The sequence below is a fragment of the Labrus bergylta genome, chromosome 21 (genome assembly GCF_963930695.1).
Source record: "Labrus bergylta chromosome 21, fLabBer1.1, whole genome shotgun sequence".
Classification (NCBI taxonomy): Eukaryota; Metazoa; Chordata; class Actinopteri; order Labriformes; family Labridae; genus Labrus; species Labrus bergylta.
Window position 1 is genome coordinate 4,262,396 of NC_089215.1, and position 21,125 is coordinate 4,283,520.

Below are 21,125 nucleotides of genomic sequence, written 5' to 3' on the forward strand. Positions count from 1 at the left end.
TTGTGTATTAAATGTTTCTCTCCGGAGCATTTCCCCGACGAACCACTTCGCATACATGCCCGTGAAGTCGTCCTCTGTGATGTGTTGCAGCACCTGAGCTCGTTTGGACTGTGTTTCCTCCCTTGTTAGTTTCAAAATTTGACATTTTTAACACCTGTGCGTGAAGGTGTGTGCTAAAGATGACAGCCAGAGGGACTCAGAGCCGCTTCCTGCAGAGTGTTCTTCGAAACGGCGTCGGTCGGTACGTCTGTCAGCTCAAACGGATCTCCATCATCTTCTCCAAAAAGGCGCAGGGCTCTTTAGGAGTCAGGTAAAACAAAACAAAAAACTCTTCAATTAATTTTTAAAAAGTGTGTGAAGCTTTGAAGCTGTGTGACAGAGAGCTAGGATTTATTTATGTGCATATAAATAATGCTGCATTGTGTAAGCTTTGTTATATAGGATAGGATAATACTTTATTATTTAATTCAGGTGTTGCAGCAGCTCAGACAGGTAGCTCAAAATACACCTTCAACAGAATAGATAAGATAAATAAAAAAAAAATAAAAAAATGACGATGATGAAGATAAAGTGATGATTAAAGTGACTTGGTATGATCAATAGCAGCAAGTAGTGTGTGTGTGAAGATGTGGAGATGTACCTGCATTGTTTATCACTTTTCTTAACTATTACATATTTCTGGTTTTAGTAACTCACTTGTCTGGAGTTTAATGATTATTGTTGGGCTCTGTGAAGTAAAAGACCAGTTTCCCACTGGGACAATAAAGTTTATCTTAATCTTAAAAACAGCAGAGAAGAGAGGCAGTGTTGTACTACAATAATGCAGAGTGCAGTTATATAATATAATATAATATATATATATATATATATATATTTTAATCTTTATGTAGGTTGCTTGTTTTTTGTTGTTATATTTTTTCAAATAAAATAAATGAATGCAAAAAAATATATATATAATATAGTGCAATATGAACAATATAGTGTAATATAATGAAATGTTATATAATCTAGACTAATATAATAATATTATAAGATATACTTTATTTATCCCAGCAGGGAAATTTAGGAAAACACACAACACATATATACACACAACACAACACAACACATATATACATACAAACACACAACACATATATACATACAAACACACAACACATATATACATACAAACACACAACACATATATACATACAAACACACAACACATATATACATACAAACACACAACACAACACATATATACACACATATCCCACCCATACAAAAAACATGAGCCCACAATACAGTTTGATATATGATATATGCAGCTCAGGCTAAAGTTTAAATGTCTTCTGTCCTCACTTAAAGGTGAGTCATTATAAAGTGCAATTGCAGTCGGTAAAAAAAGTATTTTTAAATCTGTCCCACTAAAAACACTCTTTTGTTCACACACGAGATTGTGTAAGGGATGCATGTTATTGTCCATAATGTTCAACAGTTTCTGTATCACCCTTCTCCCCATCACCACCTCCAGGGGCTCCACAGCACAGAGCCAGCCCTCCTAATCAGCTTGTGAAGCTTTTTAGAGTCACAAGCCCCATGACGCTGCTGCCCCAACAGACGGCTGCAAAGAAAAAGGCACTTGCCACAACAGTCTGATAAAACATGGATAACATTTTGCTACACACATTCAAAGACCTAAGCTTCCTCAAGAAGTAGAGTCTGCTCTGACCCTTCTTGTCGACGGCCTCTGTGTGGTGCTCCACCACCGGCACCTCATCCCCAAGGACAGAGATGGTGCTTAGCTCAGGCCTGTCCCTCCTAAAGTCCACCACCATTTCCTCTGTCTTTGTTACATTTAACACCAGGTGGTTCTTCCCACTCCATGCTGCAAAGTTATCCACCAGCATCCTGTATTCTGTCTCCTCTCCACCACTGATACACCCCACTACCGCAGTATCGTCTGAGAACTATAATATAAATTCTATATATAATAAAATATATAGAATGTACAGTATATATGAGCTCTGTATGCTATATGGTGTCTTTGTGCTATCCTGTTAATGGAGTTTAGTTAAAAGTACATTATTTTACTCTGAAAGGATTTGAAATTAAAAGAAAGTAGCAGGATATAATATTTCTAAAGTGAAGAACAGGTACCTCAACTGTACATACAGTAATGGTACAGTAAAAGTAGCCTATCGAGCTCAAACACAGTACTTGATAACATTCAAACTCGGCAAAGATTAAAATAATTATCAGCAGCCTAACAAATAGTCTTTGCAAATTCGATAAGAAGACCTTGCACACTCATACTGTTGACAGATCACCTCTCACGCCATCTATATTTTGTATATTCAACTAATTAATTTTTTTAATTTGACATAATATTTCTATTTTACTGTATATATGTGTTTTAGTAATTTGAGTGTTTATTGCATGGCCTTGCGGAACAGTCTTTACATTTCACTGCACATCTGTATGAGCATGTGACAAATAAGAATCTTGAATCTACACGCTGTTTTCACCAAACCCCAGAGTGACCACAGCACGTTTGCCTCCGTCTGCTCTTTTTTTCAGGGAGTTCATAGAAGAGGGAGTGGTGGACTACGCCAAGAAAAACCCTTCAACTGTCGTGTACGTGTCTCCACAGACGAGCAGGATACCCAAAATAGTTGCAGAATACTGTAAGTGCTCATGACTTTTTTGGGGGGGGGGGGGGCATCTGGAACCTGAATATTACGTTCTTGTTCTAACCTGCACTAAAACTAAAAAGACATAAATCTTTCCTTTTACAAATATTAAGAGTATTAACACTAAGCAGTCTTCTAAAGCATAGTGTTCTTTTGAAATCGCACTTATTGTGAAAAACTTAAACTCTAAATAAGATGTGTTCTCAAATCATCTGTATGTCAGATGATGGTTGTGTGGTCAGGTTTATGGAATAATCAAATTATCTGTTGATGCATGTGAGAAGATTTAGAAAGAAATACTTCTACTGTAAAGCGTCCTTGGGTTTCTTGAAAGGCGCTGTATAAATCCAAGCTATTATTATTATTATTATTATTATTACTATACAGTATGTAAGAAAGACAGAGGCAAACTACAGTCACGTACTTATTTGCTGTAATTCATAAATACTGTAGGTGGCAGTATCACTCTGTTTTTTATTTTTAAGAACCGCTTTCAGGTAGAAGTGAAATGCCACTGGGGGACTCACCTGAATAGTCTCTCCCAAAATCATAACTTCTTGTTGACGCTCTTTAATTTCACAAGCAGATTTGTCAGAGCGAAAGGGAATCACTTTTTAAAGTCACTCACACTCGTTTTTTTTTTTCCTTTTTTCCCTCCTTCCTGCAGTGAACGGCAATGTGAGGGAAGAGATCGTCACAAACAAAACATCTCCGCAGATTTTGGAGCTTTTGACCAAACTGACCAATCAGTCTGGCCTGGAGATCGTCCGCATCCGCAAGCCCTTCCACACGGACAGCCCGAGCATCCAGGGCCAGTGGAACCCATTCACCAACCGGCCTCCATCTATCGGCCCCATCAGACCGCAGAAACAGGACTCTCCATAAGGACTCACTTCGGATGTCATTTCTCATCCTTCCTGCAAGATTTGTCTTTTTTTTTTTTTTCTAATGTCTGCCCTGAACAATAAATAATATTTTCAGCAAATTTCCCCAACTCATTCGTTACATATTCTGCAAACTACGATGTGAGTTTTTATTTTTAATATGCCCTTCTGTCGTCCGGGCTGATGGCCCTTCAGCGGTTCAGGAAAGAGCACACTGCTCCAGATCTGAATGCCACATTTGAATAGACGCTACAAGAATCCAGCACTTGAGGCTTGTCAGCAGGAATTGTTAAAAAAAAAGCAAGTAACTGCTTTTTAATCTCAAGGATATTTGAAGATGTTTTTGTAGAAGGTGCAGCAGCAGCAGCAGCGCTTGGGAGAAGTTGGAATGAAAAAAATAAAATAAAAAAATTGTGCACATGCTGCCTTCTGGTGTTTAAATTTAGATGTTCTCTTTTGAGTTGTGTTTGAACAGCTTGTCAGGAGAAGATCAACAGAGCAAAGCTGATGTACAGTGGTGTTACGTCTGACCGATTTAACTGCAGTTTACTAACCTCGACGAAAAAGAGACAGACGGCAGATGATCACCCTTTATATTTGAACTACTAGAGGAATGTACATGTTTTCATACTGAGGTTTGAAGGTTGTCACATCCTTAGATGACTCAATCTTAAATGAACATGACAGATGGTTGTGTGATAGCCTGAAGGACGAGTCTTAACCTCCTCCTGTCCTCTGTTTCAGCTGTGAGGGGACAGAAAACTCCTCCAGTGGGTGATCCCCCCCCCCCCCCAAAAAAAAATAAAAAATTTAACAAGACTGATGCTGGCGAAATGACTCACTCCTCTCTTTGCAGTTCTTACCCAGAATTCATCATAATTTGAAAGCGAAGGCAGACGAGGTGACCCTGCTTCCCCCTCAACAAATGACCTCTGTGTTCTTCACCACAACTTCTAATCACCAGGTGAATACAAATGAGCTGAGTTTTCAGAGAGAACTTGAAAGGTGCCCCTAGGACAGATCGCTTGTTTCTGATGATTGATGACTTCTAATCTGTTGGTTTATACTGTGTATATTATATAACTCCAGCCACAGGGAAATGGTTTGGTTATTATTTGTGAAAATGTATGTACAATAGAAACGTGAGATGACTGCAGAGGATGGTGATATGCAAGAAACAGAAATTGAGTTCTGCAGCAGGACGCTGGTGCTGATTTCCTTTACTTTCTGCTAAATTGCCATCAGGCCCCTCAGGCTGTCTGTCACTACTTCAATTAAAATAAGTTATCTGTAAACTTTTAGGTAACTGTTAGGTAAAGGTTGATGACGCAGAGAATATGTCTCCAGGTTCACTAGCTGTCTGATCTTTTTGTACTCTCCTGTTTTTTTTTTTATAAACCATATATTTGGACATATCCACCGTGACATCACTCATTGGTTTGTTGACTCACATTTGGAGCCCGGATTTCAGATTTTTGGCTTTCACCATGTTCAGCACCCACATAGTTGTCATGAAGAAATTAGCTTTAGAGAACAAAATGTATAAAAATTTGATTCTGCTTTCCAGCCATTAATGGTGCTGATGATGTCGAAAAGGTTTCTGTTGTCTCATGCATGTTAATGGTAACGGTAAATATCAGAACTACTGTGTTCTCCTCACGGGGGACCTGGCACAGCTAGACCAACAAGGACATTAAAGGCTCTAAATAAAGAAGCTGTTGCTAAGTTACTGCCTTGAACACCGCTCTGAAAATGGCCATTATCCCCCCTCTAAGGTTAAAATGTACCTCCGCTCTGTCAGTCATATATGTATGTAAATGACTCCGGGATGATGTGGGTTTCATTCCCAGTGGAAGACAGTGGCCTTGCATGTCGCCACAAGCTAAAAACATCCGAAACATCACGGCGTCTGGAGAATAGGCTTTGGTGCAAACATGTTCTGCATATTATTTCCTGGCTTCCCCCTCAGGGCTGTTGACACCGACTTCTCCCCCAGGCAGGACAGAATGCAAAGTGTTTTTTTTTTAATCCGCAAGGAAGCAAGTGGAAATTTAATGAACTCAAATAAATAAGACATAACAGACAATATGGAAAAAAATCCTTTCTGAACAGCTCAGGTGTTTAAACTACATGGAGCAAGGATATGACATCAGTCAGTTCAATTCTGAGAAGACAACTTAGATTGGATTATCTACATCAAACATCATACAGAACCAACTGGATGGAAAGTGTCACAGTTCACAAAGGAAAACTACATGACTTTAAACAATGTCTTGACAAATCAACAGTACAAATAGTGAATTCTTTACACCACTTTCTTTGGCCAACATCTGGAGAAATAATCTACTTCTACGCAAAATGTACTGTATCTTGCAAATTGACACAGCAGGATGTATAAGTCATGTTAGTGAATGCAGGTGTTTTTTTTTGTACAGAAACAATGTACAGGTAGCTAATAAATTAGCCCGTTGAACCAAAAGTCCATAGTTACATATACAGTGCAGATCCAGTGTCTATTGTAAACACAATGTCCTTAAACGGGAATAAAAAACGTAGCAGCAGCAATGGTTGCAGATTCATGTGAGGCTTTTTCTTTTTCCCTTTGTTAAAAAATGTCAACAACTTTTGAATGAGGCCACTTAATTATGGAAGCTTTGCTATAATACATGGTTAAGTGCAGTGCCATGTTGTACCAATTATACACTTTTAAACGTTAGCCAACAAAAACATTTCTTTGAAAATTCACTTTATATAAAATTAAATGCTTGCATGATTTAAACATTTAAGTTACCGTGGATCATTTAAAAAATATGTAATTCAGGAACACAGATTTCTTTTCACTCCGTCTGAGTCTCGCTGGAAATTAGTGCAATAAAACAAATCACATTAGCTATAAATGTGGCAATGGCAATTACTGTGTCCCTCGCGATAAACAAATGCAGAAAACCCAGTTGATATGAGGTGCTTTCATAAAACACAAATTAACTGCAGGGCTCTTGGAAAACTGGTTCTAATTGATAAGAGGCCATCAGGGCCCTTTGTAAACTCAGCAGGGTCCTTGAGAGAGAGAGTGTGGATGTGAGTATGGGGTTTAATGGATGATACTGTCATGCAGAGGTGATGAGACGGGAGAACAAAAAAGGCATCACAGAAAGTGAGCAGGGGGTGTGAGGATAAAAACAAGGAAAAGGGCAAAATAAAGCTGACAGCGTAAAGCTGAAAACATGCAAATTAGAGTCTGCAAACAGGAGCAGCTGTATTGTCATCTGCTCTCTGCGAAAAGAGCCAGGACTAAAGACTGTACACAAGAAAGGAATGCAGTGAAGCCAATACAGAGTGCCAACAATAAAAATTACGAGAGCCAAAATGCAAAACTTGAAGTCAAGTCCACGAACCAGATGGTGATGGTGACTTCCAGTTTTTAAATCATCTTTCACCCTTTTTGAACTTGGACTAAAAACTCTTCAGTTCTTATGAAAACATGACAGTGTCCAACACAGATACTCTTCTGGGAACTGCAATGTATAAAAGAAAGTCGTCTGCATACAGTGTGATTTTTTGTTTAACGCAACCAAAAAAATTGTCACATTTTGAATTACCTATACAAAAAAAAAACATAACATGGAAACACTTGGATAGTCACAGCAGTGTGGACAGCATTAGGAATACTTGTTAATGGAGCGCAATGATTCACGTTTGATTGGAAATGTAGCAATTTTAATCAAGTTGCGAAAAAATTTCCCAAATCTAGATTAGCATAGAGTTTGAAATATGCCCAGTAGACTCAATCTGAACCTTTAAACCTTCAATAAAACGATCGATAAGGTGCGTACATACAACATATTCCGTATGATTATTTGAAATAATATAAGGCAGAAGAAGCTCCATGCAAGGGCTAACAATCTAGCTAACGATTAAATGTCTGTTTGGTTGAAAGACTGATTTCTGTCCTGAACCCCCCAATCCACTCCCCCCTTTTCATAAAAATTATTGTTAGCATAGCAATTGTGACAGAGAGAACAGAGTCAAAAGAATCAGTAAACAATCAGTTGCAGTAGTGGTTTAAGCAGGCTGAAAACAGACAAGGTAATGTCCGATCATTTGTCTAAGGGAACAGACAAACAAACATGAAATGAACTCTGGCAAAAAATGTCCTCCCATGTTCTGTTGAATTCAAAGGGTGAATTGAACACAAACTCTCAACAGCCTTTATAACTGGTATAGAGGCGAACAAAAGGAAAATATTCATCCTAACAATTGCCAACTAAAGAAAAGATATATGACTAAATTTGATGTGTCAACAATAAGACACTAATCTGTCTTTTTAGTGTGAATTTTCCCCTGAATAAAAATCAGTTCAAAGGGCTCAATAAAAGGTTCTTAATGTGGCATTGAAGGCAGACAACATGACACCTATAAAACCCACAAGTGTAAATCAGCTCCTGCCTCTGTATCAACATCTTCTTCCTGCATGGCTAACCAGGACACTCGGGTCAAATGTTTCCTGTCTGCCTCCACCTGCAGAGACGGTCGCGCTCTAACTCAAACAGACAAGAAGCCCTCGTCGTCCTCCTCTCTCTGGAAGCGAGCCAAGCACTGCTGTAGGTGTCACTGACTCTCTCTCTCTCTCTCAGTGACAAATGCACACAGCGAGTCAACGTGCTGAGCCACGAGGACATTAGCTGATTCAACACTTTTCCTGAATGACAGATATTTATTGAACACTGTCTGTGACACGTTTACAGACCACTTAGAGATTCATTTCGGTCACTTCCCTCTCAAGTTCTACATGTGATATTCAATCGCAGCGCTGTTCACCTTGCAGCTCTTGTTGTTTTGGCAATGCTCTAATGTAAGGTAAACACTGAGGTTGCATGAGCGAAGGTCTCCTCTGCTCTGATTCAGCCCATCTGCGGCAAAGAACGCACACATCTCCCTAAAAATAATTTTTGCACTTTTCAACATGACTAAAATAATCCTGTGTTTCTTTTCTTTTTTAAATCTCTTGGTGTGAAACTATAAATCTTGATGTCTAAGGTAGGAGCGACATCTTCAAGGTTTGATGAGTGATCTAAAAAACAAAGCTTCAGGCTGACAGAGACAGAGTATAACTGTGTTTAGCAGTTTAAATATAGAACAAGCGAGCAAGCGTTTTCTTAACAGCATCTCGTCTGTTTGTTTCTAGTGTGTGTGTCATAGTTTTCTTTCAGCCTCCCCGGGCCTTGAATCTAGCCTGAGGTCGACAATAGACTCAATCAATCTGACCACAAACTAACCACTGCTCTTTAACACACTGCTCAAGCTGCCTTTCAAAAACAGGAAGAAATCAGAATCTGAGTTTGCTACAGATGTTGTTTCATTGGCACTGACACAATACTGTATTGCTACAAACATATATAACAGTGATGCAGTTAAAACGATTCACACAAGGACAGAGGAAAGTCAAGAAACTGTGTTTTAAAGTTGAAATGTGAGATTCGTCGCACTGTACCACCTGAGCTCTTGTGTACTGTAACAGATTTGGCTTCTTGAAGTGATTATACAAGTAAAATGTATCTTCTAAGAACCGAACATGCTCCTATAAAGACACAATAAGGGTTGTACCTGTAGTCTAATTGGATTCAACAACAAAAAAAGGGTCATGAATGTGTGAGACGCTCGTTGGTTTGAGCTTCTATATTTTTGAGGATCTCGTAATGTTTCCCTTTAAAGGCTTCACAAGCAAAATTCACACTGATAAAGTAAAAATGTCATGGACCTGACTTAAATACACTGTGGAGTAATGACCTTCTAAAGAACTCCCAATGGGTTTGTTGTTCTCAGCTCTGTTTTCACATGGACGGGACGGCGCTACCTTCAGCTTGTACATGTGTCATTGAGCGGCTCAAGTATGTTTCATACATGTTTTTGTGAACTGCTCCCTCTCCAACCGCTCTACGTGGGGGACGAGTGACGGCTCAGCCAACTCAGGGACGATGTAACTAGGAACATAATGAGGGAGTGTCCACATCAGAGTACAACTGACAGAGTTTCCAAACCTCAGAAAATAATTTCTTTGGCCTGAAGAGTCTGTCTGTTGAGCAGGAAAGGAGGACAGAGGAAGTGTGGAGGCGGAAGCTGAGGGATACAGGAAGTGTGTCCAAGGAGAACATTTGTTTGGTTTGAAATCTGCTCTAAAAGTCACATAGTAAGCTTTTCATATTTGAATGTTGTAGATTGTTGGTCGCCAATACCACCACTTCGAAAAATATCCCATGGCTCTTGGTAATTATGATTGAAATTCTTAACAATTTTCCTCAATTTCAGATTAAAAAATGCATGGCAATAATTGTGATATGAATAAATCAAGAAAACAAATGTTACAGTACTCGCAGCCTAACAATGGGTTCGATTAAAAAAAGTCTTAAATGTCAAAATGTGAAATGATGCTAACCATTGTGTAGCATAATCTTCTTCTCTGCTTGTCCATCTTGTTGGATGCTCACATATACTTGAGCTTGTCTAAAATAACATCATCATTAAATGTGATGGATGAGTGAGTTCATAGGAGGAGCTGAGAGTCACTCAGGTAGACGGGTAGCTTCCTCATTAGCCGCCGTATCCACACACCAGTAGATGGGATGCTCGCCAATTTCGTCGTTCCATTGTTCCTGACTGTGTAACAATTTTTGGTCATAAATGAACACTGAAATTCCCGAAACCAGGGGGAGGTCTACCACGACGAAACAGCTACCACAAAAAAACTTTGTGCTGGATTTGCTGTCAGGTTTCGGGGGGGGGTGGGGTGGGGGTTAAGTTAGGCAGAAGGTAGGAAATATTCTTAGCCGTGTAACAATGCACAAAAGATAGATTTCAGGAGGTGTTATCACTTGAAGCTCCATAGAAGCGTTATAATACATTGCACTAAAAAAAGTCTGGAAACTTTCATGACTACCTCCTGGCCTGATTTATTTCTGTATCCATGTCCCATTTAGCTCCTTTTGCACGTTTTTTCATCATCCTACCGGCATTTTTTCTCAAGTCTCCAGAGAGTCTACACTGAGGTAGCATCCTTTAGCGCTCTACCCGGTGTTATTTGTAACCGTGCAGTCGATGGTAGATATTTCCACAGCTCCAACTTTGACCTTCTTGAAGTGAAATTTGGGAGACACAGGAAGCTGCACATCTCCAACCAGTTAGGACACTGCAGGAACTCTGACACTGGATAAATGACAGCAGCGTTGGATACAACAGTTGATACTCCCCACAACGTGATGGGTCACCATTGGGGTTAAAAAATAAATAACAGTGGTACAACAAACTGAGCGATTGTCCTAGATGGAGCTCTCATCGGGCTGCAAGTCCAGCTGTGTGTGTTTCCTCTTCTCCAGGATCCTGTTGAGCTCCTCTGTGAAGGAGTGGTAAAGCGGGGACATGCCGTCCGGATCGGCCTGCCGCAGCAGTACGTAGCTGTTCCCGTTCATCTTCCTCAGCACGCTGGGCAGCGTGGCAGAGAGCCCGTTTGCGTAGTCCACGTTGGGAAGAGGGGGCGGCATTGGAAGAGGAGGTGCAGGGGGAGGCGTTTTGCATGGAGAGAACCCCCCCTCGCCTGGAACTATCTGGATGAACCCGTCGCCCATGTCCCCGAAGGTCGGCACGGAGATGGAGCGACGACCCTGGCGGCCGTTGCAGTGGCTGGAGATGGTTTTCAGTTCCAGATGGGAGCTCCTTTTTCTTTCAGAGCCCCCTAAGATCTGCAGCCCCTGCTGGGAGAACTTCCTGTCCTGAGCTCCTGCTCGTCTGCTGCAGAAGCTGATGTAAAGCAACACCACGCTGAGCACCAGGCAAAGCCCTCCGAGGACCGCCACGAGGGAAATGTACACGGCCTCCATGTGCCTGTAGGTCTGATACTCCGGTCTTGACGGCATCGGGGCCGGAGGCGAGGGGAGGGGCTGCTCGGTGGGGGTGGTTGTGGAGAAAACTGTTGGGCTGGAAACCGTCGTGGGGTTTGTTGTTGCCGTCGGCTCCACGGGGAAGTACGGGTCGGTGTGCACCTTGACCGTGTAAAAATACACCAAAACCGAGACGGAGTTCTCGACGGCGAAGCAGCGGTACGAGCCGCTCTGCTGGGCTCGAGCTCCGATGATGAGGAGGCCGTCTGTGCCGATGCGGTAGCCCGAATTGAGTCCGTATCCCTGCAGTTCTTTGCCGTTAAGAGTCCAGCGCGGGGTCGCCAGGTTGGACCGCAGCTCGCACTGGAGTAGCACGTCGTCGCCTGACATCACAGAACGCCTTCGATGAACCACTTAAGAGAGAGAAAGAGAGAAAAGAGATCTATGAGATTGAGCTACGAAAGAAAGAAGAGGAACATAAAGTGGTGGATATCTTTGAGAAAAATGCATGAGGACAGAGGGATGATTACGGAGAGGTCAGGTCGCCGTGTGTTAAGTATTCAAAGTGCAGGTGAGCGCCCAGCACGGCTCGACCTATCAGCATCACTCTCCATCACGTTTCATAAGCCTCTTTAAATGTAAGGAGCCCCCGCAATGCAGCCAGCAAGACGCGCATGACCTCCAGCAAGAGAGGACCTGATTAAAAAATGTGTACTCTGGGACCTGGGGGATGGGTAAGGCTTCGCTCACCTATGAAATCCTTTAATAGCTGCTAAATGCTTCAAAGCAAAAAAAAAAAAAAGAGAGTATTGGACTTTTTTTCACCTCATAATCTCTGTGTGTCAGGAAAACTGATCAAAGGGAACGGATGCAGGTAAAATTAAATGCTAAACTTAAAAAAAAAAAACTAGAGTGATGATGTTACATAATGCATGTACAGTATGTGAGAAGGCGTGTGTGTGTGTGTGTGTGTTTGTGTATTGTCGTCATACCATTTCCTGAATTCTCCTTGCAGCCTCTGATCCCTCTCGAGATGTCCTGGGTTATATTTGACCTGAAATAGAGGGAAAAACATCCGTCACTGAGATGAACATATCTTTTTTCCAGTGAAAGGCAGAAGAAACAAACAGCATGTAGAAATAAAAACAAAATATACTAAACTAACAAATGTGATGTTGCGTCTCAGTCGAACGGTAAAATGTAAACTATAACTGCAGCTTTACTAGAGCTCACTTCAGCGATATGAGCCGGAAAGAGAAGCACATTTGAACGAGATTTGCTTGCAATTTAGGTAAGTTTAAGGCAGGGTTTGTAATTATCGAAAACAAGCATGATTTTGAAAGTAGCATTCCCTCAGTGCTACGTCTGCACCTGACCCCTCCCCTCTGTGCTCCTTCAAAAGCCACGCCCCCTCACTTAGATGAAGTTTTTACAGGCTAACAACTGCTACAGATGACGGATTTTCAGAGCTCATGAGATATTAATTTCTGTCAGGACCTAAAGTCAAACAGCTCGGACTACAAATTGACTACAAACTGAAACCAGAACACATCACTTGCTGAAAATCACGACCCCTATGTTCAGATTCTACATTTCTCTGTAGAAGAGACAAAAATATCAAGGTTATGGTATTAAACTGGGATTTGTGGTTGAGTGCCAAACAATCACATCACAAATCCTGACAACCTCATATTAGCTGTAACAGTAAGAAGATGGCAACCGGATTCTAAAATAACCCAAAACATCTGCAGTCAGAAGAGAGAGAGCAACTCTTTTTCTGCAGCAATAATTTGAATTCAAAGAGCGAAAGCAAAAGTTTGCAATTTGAGTCCAACTGTAGAAAAGTTCCAGGCAGCAGTGAGCAGCATATATAAAAGCTTTCTGACAACATGTTACTGTGTCCATCTATAGCCATCTCCGTATCTCTATCAAACCACCTCTGTAAATAAAAACACCGGAGAGCAGACCTTTAACTCCCTCTGGCTAATTCAGCGTCGGAGAAACGAAGAAGGTATGCTTCAGTCCTGAACAGAGGAGTGTAAAAACCTCCTTTTAACATTCAAGTCTTTTTGCTGCTTTCTCCAAAATGTGATGCTGCCCCCCTGAAAACAAAAACCCCCCACAGGAGAGGCTGACGTGTCTGCCGCTAATGGCAGATTAAGATGTCTGCAGCTCAGTCATGCAGAGTGAATGAAAGGAGCCACAAACAGTCTGCAGCACGAAGAGAGGCTGAAGTAATCTCTCTCTGTATGAGAGCGTGTTTGTTTGATTTGGCAGCAGATTATCATGTGTGCTAGTCCGACAGTGGTGGAATTTATCTCAGAATATTTGTGCACCAGTCGGTCCTAACGTTTGAGATGGAGCTGAGTCGCAGATCAAAGCGAGTTGAAGGCGTGTCTGAATATTTGTTTGGTGTTTTTGTATCTTGTCTTTCATTCTTAAATATAAATGGAGCCGATGTGATGCCAGACGAATGTTAGACTTTGTCTGACAATAAAGTTCTATAAATCAATCAATCAATCATATTTACTCAAGTACTGCAACTCAGAACTAATTCAAAGTTATACACTTCATACCACATGCACGATACTAAAATTGGACGAGGGATTGATTGTTAGAATTTCTCTCAGGGTATAATAAAGTATATGTTAAAAACTTATCTCTGCTATATTTACGTAAGAGCTTAAAGGCATTATATGCAATTTTTTCATCCAGCAGATGTCGCCCTTGAGCACCAGCATGAAACCAAAACAACTAGCGCTGCATTGTTGTGTTAGCATGCTAATGCTAGCGATCTTTATTCTGCTCGTATCTTCACACTGCATGTAAATTTACCTGAAATGAGCGTGATCTAGAAACACAGTTAAGCAGTGAGTACAGTATGTTATTCTTCTTTTCTCTAGTCCCTCAATTAAACAACTTTTATACACGAGGGGAGGAGTCAGCCGGCCGTCCTGGCGATGTAAACAAACTGAAGATAGGACTCTGAAAACTCTGAAAACATCACAGACATCAAATTATGAGTGAATTGAAGTTATTTATTCTTTTATAAAGAAGCCTTTTTCTTCAAAGCACAGTAATGATGTGGAAATATAGCTTTTCAGTGGTGGTCTTGATTTTAAATCCAGAGTCCGCCCAGTCTGAGACCGAGACAAGACCTTCAACAAGTGGTCTTAATCTTGAGACCAAGACTGATTTCAAGATCTGCAACACTAGTATAAACTACATATAAAATGTATTCTACTTAAAAATACTTGGGGGGGTTGTAGAATTTCTCCTCGTTACCATACAGAGAATAATTCTGCCTGTTTTAATGACACTGAACCTAAATGTTAATTCATTCTGAGTATTTTTTAAAATTCAAATGTTCTTTTTGAGCTCATCTTAATTTGAGTCCAAACTTTCCCACGTCAGAAGAAGAAGAAAAAGCTCCAGCTGAGCTGCTGGGGGAGAGAAATCCAGGTCGACTACATTATTTGACGACGTGAAAAATTCAGCTGGAAGAGAAAGTGAGCTGCATTAATAATTAATCAGACTTTTTTTTTTTTTACTTTAGGGGCCAAGAAGGAAGAAAGAAACATCGACTACAAAAGGTCAAGTAATGCAAAAATGTACACGGAGCTGAAATGATTCACATGTTTCTGGAGGTTTGTTATCATTTCAAGAGAGGGGGGGCATCGAATGAGGATGTGAGGACGGCTAACTGTATGATTTGACCAACATGTTAAAAAAATATTTGAGTCTATTTGAGGGAATGTTTGAGTTTTTAAAGAATGTAAACAACGTAACTGTATTTTACGCGTTTAAAAAAAGAAGCTGTTTTCAAACTGTTAAGGGTTATGAAAATGTCTGTAGCTGTCGTTCAAACACACGCAGCAGCAGATGGAGCAGAAATAGAAAAAGTTTTATGAGGAAATGAAAGACGCAGAAGAAGAATAAACAGGTGGAGCTGCAGAGGAGGCTTTGGGGAATATAGACTCCGGATCTGTGATGTAGCAATGCAAATGTATCTGTCTCTGCAAGAATCTGTCTCTTTCTCTGCCAAATCTCTTTTTTGGTTTTTTTCTCTCTAAGCTTCATTGCCGGAGCGTTGTTTGTTTTTTCCTACTTTGAAACCCCCGTGAGTCCTTTAGAGTGAATGCACCTTTAGTTTGTCCACATGTTGCTGTCCAGTGTGTGTGTGTGTGTGTGTGTGTGTGTGCACAGCTGTGTGCTCCCTCACCTCTGTGCACGTGAAGAGATTTCCACACACTGCCTCCCGTCCCAGCCGCAGAACGGATCTCTGGCAAAGACGCAGTCGTAACAGGAAGTGTACCTCTGACAGGCCGACATGGCCACCTGCACGACTCCAGAGCGGGAGCCGACGTAGATGCTCCGCTGTAAAATAGAAAATCCATTATTGGTCGGTCCGTTATTGTGTTTGCAAATTACTTTAAAGTCTTTATATGTGATTTTTAACACTTAAATGTAATAGAAATCAAGTATATCCTCTGAAAATAACTCTGTGAGTCATGACTGTCTGTGATGTTTTCAGAGTTTTCAGAGTCCTATCTTCAGTTTGTTCACATCGCCCGGACGGCCGGCTGACTCCTCCCCTTGTGTATAAAAGTTGTTTAATTGAGGGACTAGAGAAAAGAAGAATAACATACTGTACTCACTGCTTAACTGTGTTTCTAGATCACGCTCATTTCAGGTAAATTTACATGCAGTGTGAAGATACCAGCATAATAAAGATCGCTAGCATTAGCATGCTAACACAACAATGCAGCGCGAGTTGTTTTGGTTTCATGCTGGTGCTCAAGGGGCGACATCTGCTGGATGAAAAAATCGCATATAAAGCCTTTAAAGCCTAAAGTTACAACTGGAAACACAAGTGTTGTTATTGTCACTACCTAATGGATTTGGAAATTTGGAAAGAATCGCTTGGTTGCCGCAAATTAGCTTAGCGTAACCTTTGCCAACACTACTCAGGCAGTATATGTAGGAACTAAAATATTGTTAAATATGTTCATCGCTAAGAAAGATTTATCTGCATGACTTCAGCAGAAACAAGGTATTTAAAGTCGTATTCTTTTGACTCTCCATATATGAACGCATACCAGAGCGGAGGATAAGACCACGCTCTCTATGGGCTGAGGTTTCTCAAACAGCTGCAGCTCTTCCATTATGTGCATTTCTCCATCGATGTCTACAGCTCTGTGCAGCCAGCCGTCATCTGTTAAAAAAAAAGAAACAACCTTTTCAATCGACACGCCTGATTGACTTTGAAATGCAACGTAATGTCTCGTCATTCCAGGTACACTCATTGGAAATTTTTACTCGCTGTAAGCATGTCTGCAGAGTTTTTCAGAGTGGTTAAGCTCACCTGTTCCCAAAAACAGAATGGTATAAATTTTCCCATCCAGCGCCGGCTCTTTGTGCACGACGATCTTGACATAGTTGACGCTCCTCTTGAACATGAGTGGGCGCACGCCTATGGGGTGCACCTGACTGGCCATGAGTGGGTGCCTTCTGGCGAAAGTGAGGACGTTGTCGGGGAGATCTCGAGAGGAGTTGATGCCCTTGGACCTGTGCAGATCTGTTATACACTGGAGAGATATACAACACAGTGAGTGATTATCACAGCCACAGTGATGTCACGTACGGGTTAATTGACTGTTCCTAAGGCTTGAGTTTCTCTTTTCGGTCGCAGCTATCTTGGATTTGGAACCTGAACTGAGCATATAGGGATAAGAATCCTGGTGTAAAGGCTGCTGTGGTACTTATCACAGTCAGCCATGCCAAAGATCAACCTTCTTTTCTCCAATACAGGACAAGAAGTTACAAAATGAACATCATGCTGAATTAAAGAAGACGTGCAAATAGTGACTAAGACCTTAAAAACACATTTGGAAAATGTTGACTAAGGTAATTAATCTCCTGAGAAGTCAGGTAATTTTCTCATCTTGTTTTAAATAATCGAGGCGAATGGTTAAATGCATCCTAAACTGCGCTGCAGAGCAAACAGTATCTATGTCCTCCAGTGATGTTTGCACATATTTAAAAGATGCATATTCATAAGCCTACGTCTGGGGCAAAATGAACCCCCTCAAGGCAATGAGCCTCAATGGAAAAAAACACCAGATTCAAAAAACGACAGCGCTAACAGCCATGCCCAGATAAAGTAGAAAAGTTAGCGTCTGCTGTGAGTTGGTGGCAACTGTGCCTCAGTATTTACAAGATTATCATCTACGCGTGGACAGATTAAAGCTCCGTCAGGGTGAGAGTACCTTGAACAGCTCCGCGCTGCAGCCAGTGGAGATACATTAAGCTCAACTCCACAATCAGATGCAAAAGAAGAACAAACTGCACCATGCTGCATAACTTTACGAGCATGTGTTTGCACTCATCAGACCTTGAGATGGCACAAATGATGCACAACTTTCAGGTGTTTTTAGAGACTTCATTCCACCTTAGACTTCATTTTGAAACCAATGGAGTCGCCCCCTGCTGGCCGTTAGACAGAATGCTGTTTAAGGCACTTCCTCATTGCCGTTTACGTTTGAAACTGCACCCAATGTGCGGTTTTTAAAGGATGAAACTTACAGATCCAGGTCTCGGCTCCGGGACTTTCCCCGTGTACTCCCTCCACTTCGAGTCCTGCACCTCCATGTACGGCCCCTCGAAAGCCCTCTGCACATCTGAGAAGGCGTACTGGCAGATCGCAGACGCTTTGATGTTCTTCCTGAAAGGCAATACCCCAAAACCCCGAAGACACATCCAGAGGGACACACTCAGGATTAATGATTCAATGTTGGACAAACACTGAAGCTATATTATCCGGGGAGCAACTGCCACCCAGATCAAATATCAAACAAATTTCAGATCAGGCAAAAAAAAAAAAAAAAAAAAAAAAGTATAAAGGCTGCTTGTCTTTTTTTTTTCCTCCGAAAACTGAAGGTGTAAAGGTCATCCAATTAGTTTTTTCCTCTAAGTGCTTATCATTCTTCTTGAATGAGCATGTGTTAGATGTGTCACTGAGAGGCATGTGGTTTATCTCCAGAAGCTAAGTATGTCTAAGTATTTGCAGATTTCTGAGCAGCACACTCACAGAAACCCACTCCCCGTGAGTCATGAAGAAAGCAGCCCTGTTTGTGGTCATGGTGCTGCACCTGTGTAAGAAAAACACTCTATACCTGGAAGTTGGGAACCAGGTAACCCTTAATCTGAAGCCCTAGAGGTGAGATTAGTAATGGGGGGTGCGTCACATTCTTGAAGTCCATTGTGTGCCCATCTCAGTCTTCAAAAAGCATTCAGGTGAGAAAAATGAGATCCAGGTTGAAACCGGAGACTGCCTTCAAAAGTGGTGAGTCTTATAGCTCAGGGGCTTAGTCATTCATTGCACGCTTGAGTCTAACACGCGGTGACGACTCAAAACTCCTGCAGGTGTGTTTTTTTGAAGAGAGAAAGAGAGGAGAGGAAGGAGAGCGAAAGAGGAGTCTCACAGGAGTGGAGATGAAAAAAAAGAAAAGAAAGGAAAGTTACAGAGAGAAATAAATGGTGTTACTGTCCCGTTGCAATGTTATCCTCTCCATCACAATCCAAACACCCCTTGGGACAGTTTAATGCAGCATGACTCTGCATATCGGCATAAACAAGCGCTCGCACCGCTGGCCAGATATTCCACCGGCATCCGTCGTCCTCTGACATTGTCACTCAGTCAGCTCTCGCAGCAGCTTTTTGTTTCGGATTACAACTCAGCCGGGGTTTGAATTTTCTCCACTCATCCACTCATTTTGTGGATTATCTTATCTAGAATTTACTGTGAAGACTTTAAAAATACCAGAACAAGGAGATAAGGAGGTGCCAACAGCCCAATGTGACGTCTGCCAATGGTCTTGTTTTTTTAAGGACGACAAGTCAGAATGACATAAATCAAGAGAAAAGCCGGGATTGCTCATGTTGAACAAGATGGAACGAGGAAAAATCCAAACATTTTACGCCTAATTTAATGAGACAAGAAGGAGTGCGGAGGAGGGATATGTAAATGTTCCCCTTACTCTGACAGTGACTATCAGGGATTTTGAATGCTAGACACCTTACCTCGTTGAGTGATTATTCAAAGGTTCAGAAAGGTCAAATCATCCTGACATGATATGCTATCGAGATGTGGATGAACGAGGGCTCACAGTCATCTTCACTTTAGATTTAAGACAACTGAAATCAAATATGTTCTTCCCGAAATCCAAGTCGACATTTGGGCCAAATTTGAAGTAACTCCTGACATTTTAAAAGGAAGGAGAGAGGAAAGGGGCGGGACCTTCTCATGTTGACAGTGACCTTGTCGACCCCTAGACAGTGTTACCCGATGGCGGCAGGGGGTCGGGGGATTTTCTCACAGATGGAGCTAGGATGTAGCGCAACACTACACTAGAATTCCCCGCTATTTATGCCTCTATTCATGGGACGTATCCCTCTGCTGCCCCCTGTTGGACGGTGGTGTGTAATGCATTTGAGGCGCACTTTTCCGTCGCCCATTCAAGCTCCTCTCTCTTCTACTGAGGAGGAATAAAAGCAAATGTACAACTAATAACAAGAGTTAATGGACGCCGTAGAACATTTTCAATCTACAATTTTTATTTTTGTGGTTTCTTTAAATATATGTATGTATGTTTCAAACAAATTGTTAAAAAATCTTCTTCGGTGAAGGTCTTTCATTCAACACCCTCTATTGGCGAGCTCTACTGATGAAATTGTGTCATAATAAGCGAACACATTCTTGCGCTGCAGTGAAAAAGGTGATTTCAAAGGCCTCTTTCTGCCAAAATACAATCAGTTCATCCCTGAGTGTAACTCTTTTTTGTAATTTCCCTCCAGCACAACTCAGAAACATAATGCAAGGCTATGAAAAGAAAGGACAAATTTGACGTTTCTTACCATTCGAGTCCAAAGACGCCGTAGAAGACGCTGCTCTGAGCGTCTCGACCCTGCAGGACAAACACACTGCGCAGGATGTTGAGGTGCAGCTCGTATTCGGGGACCGAACACACCATCCTGGCCTTCAGGAAGGTGGTCCACTTCCTCTGCAGGGTCCTCTGACCGCCCCAGTCCGTCTGCACAGAGAGGAGACGATGAAACGGTTAAATTCTGGCATTCACACTTTCAAATTCCGTAGTTACACATAAATACTAATCTGTGATGATAGTAAAAGTGACACAAAGATAATAACAACGCAGATTAAAGAGACTCTAAATGATACATATATAAAATAAAGAGAACGTCCTTTGACAGTAGAGTTTAATGCGAGTGTTTTATCTCAAAGTGGGAACATCTGATTTCATTTATTTCTGCTGCACTTGGAGGCGAGGCTGCGAGAAATCTCTCTCTAAAAGAGCAATTTAACACACCTCATTAAGAAGATATAGAACAAGAGAGACGGAGACTTCTTTTTCACTGTTTGTCAGACTTAATAAAGTGCTTCATTTTTCTTTGTTTATGTCTTTCCAAAGACACCTGTCGTTCATCCAAAAAGCTCTGCTCACTTCAGCCTCCCACACATAAAAAAAAAGGTAAAGAATTTTAAATTGGCAGAAGAGAGAAGTATGGAAACTAAAAGTGCCTGCATTAGGAACACTTCCATCAATTATACCAACTGCATTTAAGAGACAGACAAAAGAGAGGGAAAGGACTGCAGACACATCTATCTGCTCTCTGGA

At 41.4% G+C, this 21,125-nt stretch overlaps 2 protein-coding genes across 2 annotated transcripts in view; one reads left to right on the forward strand and one right to left on the reverse strand.

Annotated features, from left to right (window-relative positions):
* Positions 1 to 27: 27 nt before the first annotated feature.
* Positions 28 to 3,979, forward strand: mrpl43 (mitochondrial ribosomal protein L43). The gene is made up of 3 exons (XM_020630783.3): positions 28 to 310; positions 2,563 to 2,669; positions 3,343 to 3,979. Exons 1-3 carry the CDS (start codon positions 180 to 182, stop codon positions 3,558 to 3,560), a joined length of 456 nt encoding a protein of 151 aa, XP_020486439.2. The 5' UTR covers positions 28 to 179; the 3' UTR covers positions 3,561 to 3,979.
* A 1,589-nt stretch (positions 3,980 to 5,568) lies between these two features.
* The window catches only part of sema4gb (sema domain, immunoglobulin domain (Ig), transmembrane domain (TM) and short cytoplasmic domain, (semaphorin) 4Gb), a 45,855-nt gene continuing 30,298 nt past the window's right edge, over positions 5,569 to 21,125 (reverse strand). Inside the window, exons 9-15 of the mRNA XM_020630782.3 lie at positions 20,347 to 20,522; positions 18,016 to 18,154; positions 16,796 to 17,018; positions 16,530 to 16,645; positions 15,653 to 15,807; positions 12,423 to 12,484; positions 5,569 to 11,843 (exon numbers count right to left, since the gene is read on the reverse strand). Of these exons, the coding sequence (XP_020486438.2) occupies positions 10,873 to 11,843; positions 12,423 to 12,484; positions 15,653 to 15,807; positions 16,530 to 16,645; positions 16,796 to 17,018; positions 18,016 to 18,154; positions 20,347 to 20,522 (1,842 nt within the window). The 3' untranslated portion in view covers positions 5,569 to 10,872. The remainder of the gene's footprint in view (positions 11,844 to 12,422; positions 12,485 to 15,652; positions 15,808 to 16,529; positions 16,646 to 16,795; positions 17,019 to 18,015; positions 18,155 to 20,346; positions 20,523 to 21,125) is intronic.

What these genes read in the sequence shown, in the direction of transcription:
- mrpl43 (XM_020630783.3), top strand. Translation starts at nt 180, where the DNA reads ATGACAGCCAGAGGGACTCAGAGCCGCTTCCTGCAGAGTGTTCTTCGA. An exon ending in CAGGGCTCTTTAGGAGTCAG is followed by an intron (nt 311 to 2,562) that starts GTAAAACAAAAC and finishes TCTTTTTTTCAG; the next exon opens with GGAGTTCATAGAAGAGGGAG. An exon ending in CAAAATAGTTGCAGAATACT is followed by an intron (nt 2,670 to 3,342) that starts GTAAGTGCTCAT and finishes TCCTTCCTGCAG; the next exon opens with TGAACGGCAATGTGAGGGAA.